Genomic DNA, 1,880 nt, shown 5'->3' with positions numbered 1-1,880 from the left:
AGTCTGACCAGGGAGAGCCAGATGGAGGCAAGGGGGTCCTCCTGCCAAGAGGCCCACTGGCCAGTGGTTGCCACCACAGTCTTGGTCATGTAGCACATCCCTCCACTGCTGCCCAGAGAGTCAGATGCAGGAGTCGAGGGCCGGGGGGACAACCACAGTGAGCCTTAGAGCTCGAGCCTCTTGGGAATGCTCCAAAGACTTGGCTGCTGAGGATGGGTTTACTTATGTCAGCCCAGAGGCTGGAGACAGTGACACATATGGCTACCTGGGAGAGAGGACCAGCCAAGGCAAGGATGGCGAGTTTATTCACTCAGCTCAAGACCCTTGTGGGAGGAAGGTACACAGCACAGGAAGGGCAGAGACAGGGCAGAGCAAGGCCCCCAAAGGCTGGGGGAAGCAGCAGTGTCCACGGCTGTCAGGAGAAGCCTGTGGACCTTGGGTAACATGGGGCTGTTTCGGGTTCACCTGGGCCTGACCCAGAGACTGCAGGTGGGCTAAGCCCTGCTTGTCGAGGTTTCATGTCAGTGCGTGTTCATGTAGGTCTGGGTTAAATCCTGAAGTGGGCCATAGGCTGGCAACAGAGGGGGATGGAGTGGCCCATAGAACCTGGGTGACCCTGGGGCGATGTGCCAGGTCAGCAGCAGGGTTCCGGGGCTGAGGCAGGGATGCAGCAGGCTGGGCGGGAACATGTGGGCTGGCAGAACAGGGACACAGAGGAGGCCGGGTGGCAGCAGCTGGACTGGCAGGAGGAGGCGGGGATGCAGCAGGCAGGGCGGCACACAGGGCGGCAGAGGAGGGACACGGAGGAGGAGGGTCTGCAGCAGGGGGAGGAGGTTGAGCAGGGGGAGGCGTCACAGCAGACAGGTGTACAACAGACAGGTGTGCAGCAGACAGGCCTGCAGCAGACGGGCACACAGCAGGCCTGCTGGCATGGGGAGGAGGTGCAGCAGGAGGGCTGGCAGCTAGACTGCTGGCAGCATGAGGAGGTTGAGCAGGGGGAAGCCTCACAGCAGACAGGTGTGCAGCAGACAAGTGTGCAGCAGACAGGCCTGCAGCAGACGGACCTGCAGCAGACGGGCACACAGCAGGCCTGCTGGCAGGGGGAGGAGGTGCAGCAGGAGGGCTGGCAGCTAGACTGCTGGCAGCACGAGGCTGGGCAGGAGCTGCTGCAGGCTGGCTGGCAGCAGGGGCTGGACTCGCAGCTCACTGGGGCGCAGAGGAGGGTCAGGCGTGGGGCTGGGGCGCAGCAGCTGGGGGCGCAGCAGCTGGGGGCGCAGCAGGGGGGCTCGCAGCAGCTCTCTGGACAGTCATAGCTCAGGTCGCTGGAGCAGACGGACAGGGTGGAGGCGGCCATGGTGGAGGCGGTGGGGCTGGAGGAGCGTTTGGATGTGAGTGTGTGTGAGTGAGTGTGTGTGTGAGTGTAAGGTGCTCAGCCTGCTGGTTTTATACCCTCTTCTGTGTGTGTGTTGTCCCAACAGAGGCTCACAACGCGCTCCTTTCCTGGTTGGTGTTTGGATCTGGCTCCAGGGAACCCTCGTTAAGGTGGCGTTATTTTCCCGGGAGATGGAGGCCCCGCTTGTAAATGTCCTGCCCATGTGTTGGGCCGTGCTGCTCCTGACCGCGTGCTGAATGGGTGTGGGAGCACAAGGTCGGAGTGGACCCAGTGTGGGCAGTGGGGGCTCTTGGCCGCTGGGCACTCATTCTGGGCGCCAGGGGATTAGGGAATGTGACTTGCATTCTGGGCCCTGGAAGAGGCTCTTTACTGGGGCAGGTGGCCCCTTTTCTTTTTCGTTTGTCACAAGCCCTTGCAGATGGAGGGAGGGGCGTTACCTGGGTGGGTTCTGGCTGGATGTGGCAAACTGCGCTGTTTGGGGCTTGCA

The 1,880-nt window shown here is 62.3% G+C and overlaps 1 protein-coding gene across 1 annotated transcript; it reads right to left on the bottom strand.

The window, feature by feature from the left end:
- Positions 1 to 634: 634 nt before the first annotated feature.
- LOC129548564 (uncharacterized) lies at positions 635 to 1,354 on the bottom strand. Its single transcript, XM_088834809.1, has 2 exons — positions 1,004 to 1,354; positions 635 to 925 (listed from the first exon to the last, which is right to left on the bottom strand). Exons 1-2 carry the CDS (start codon positions 1,352 to 1,354, stop codon positions 635 to 637), a joined length of 642 nt encoding a protein of 213 aa, XP_088690935.1.
- Between the last annotated feature and the right edge of the window lie 526 nt (positions 1,355 to 1,880).

The sequence above is a fragment of the Moschus berezovskii genome, chromosome 1 (assembly GCF_049115385.1).
Source record: "Moschus berezovskii isolate FMDL1 chromosome 1, NW_MosBer_1.0, whole genome shotgun sequence".
NCBI lineage: Eukaryota > Metazoa > Chordata > Mammalia > Artiodactyla > Moschidae > Moschus > Moschus berezovskii.
This window is presented reverse-complemented; position numbering and strand designations above follow the sequence as displayed.

Bases quoted from the DNA above. Each gene is read 5' to 3' on its own strand.
- LOC129548564 (XM_088834809.1), bottom strand. From the start codon at position 1,354: ATGGCCGCCTCCACCCTGTCCGTCTGCTCCAGCGACCTGAGCTATGAC. The intron at 926-1,003 runs GCTTCCCCCTGC...TCCCCATGCCAG, and splicing joins GCACACCTGTCTGCTGTGAG to CAGGCCTGCTGTGTGCCCGT.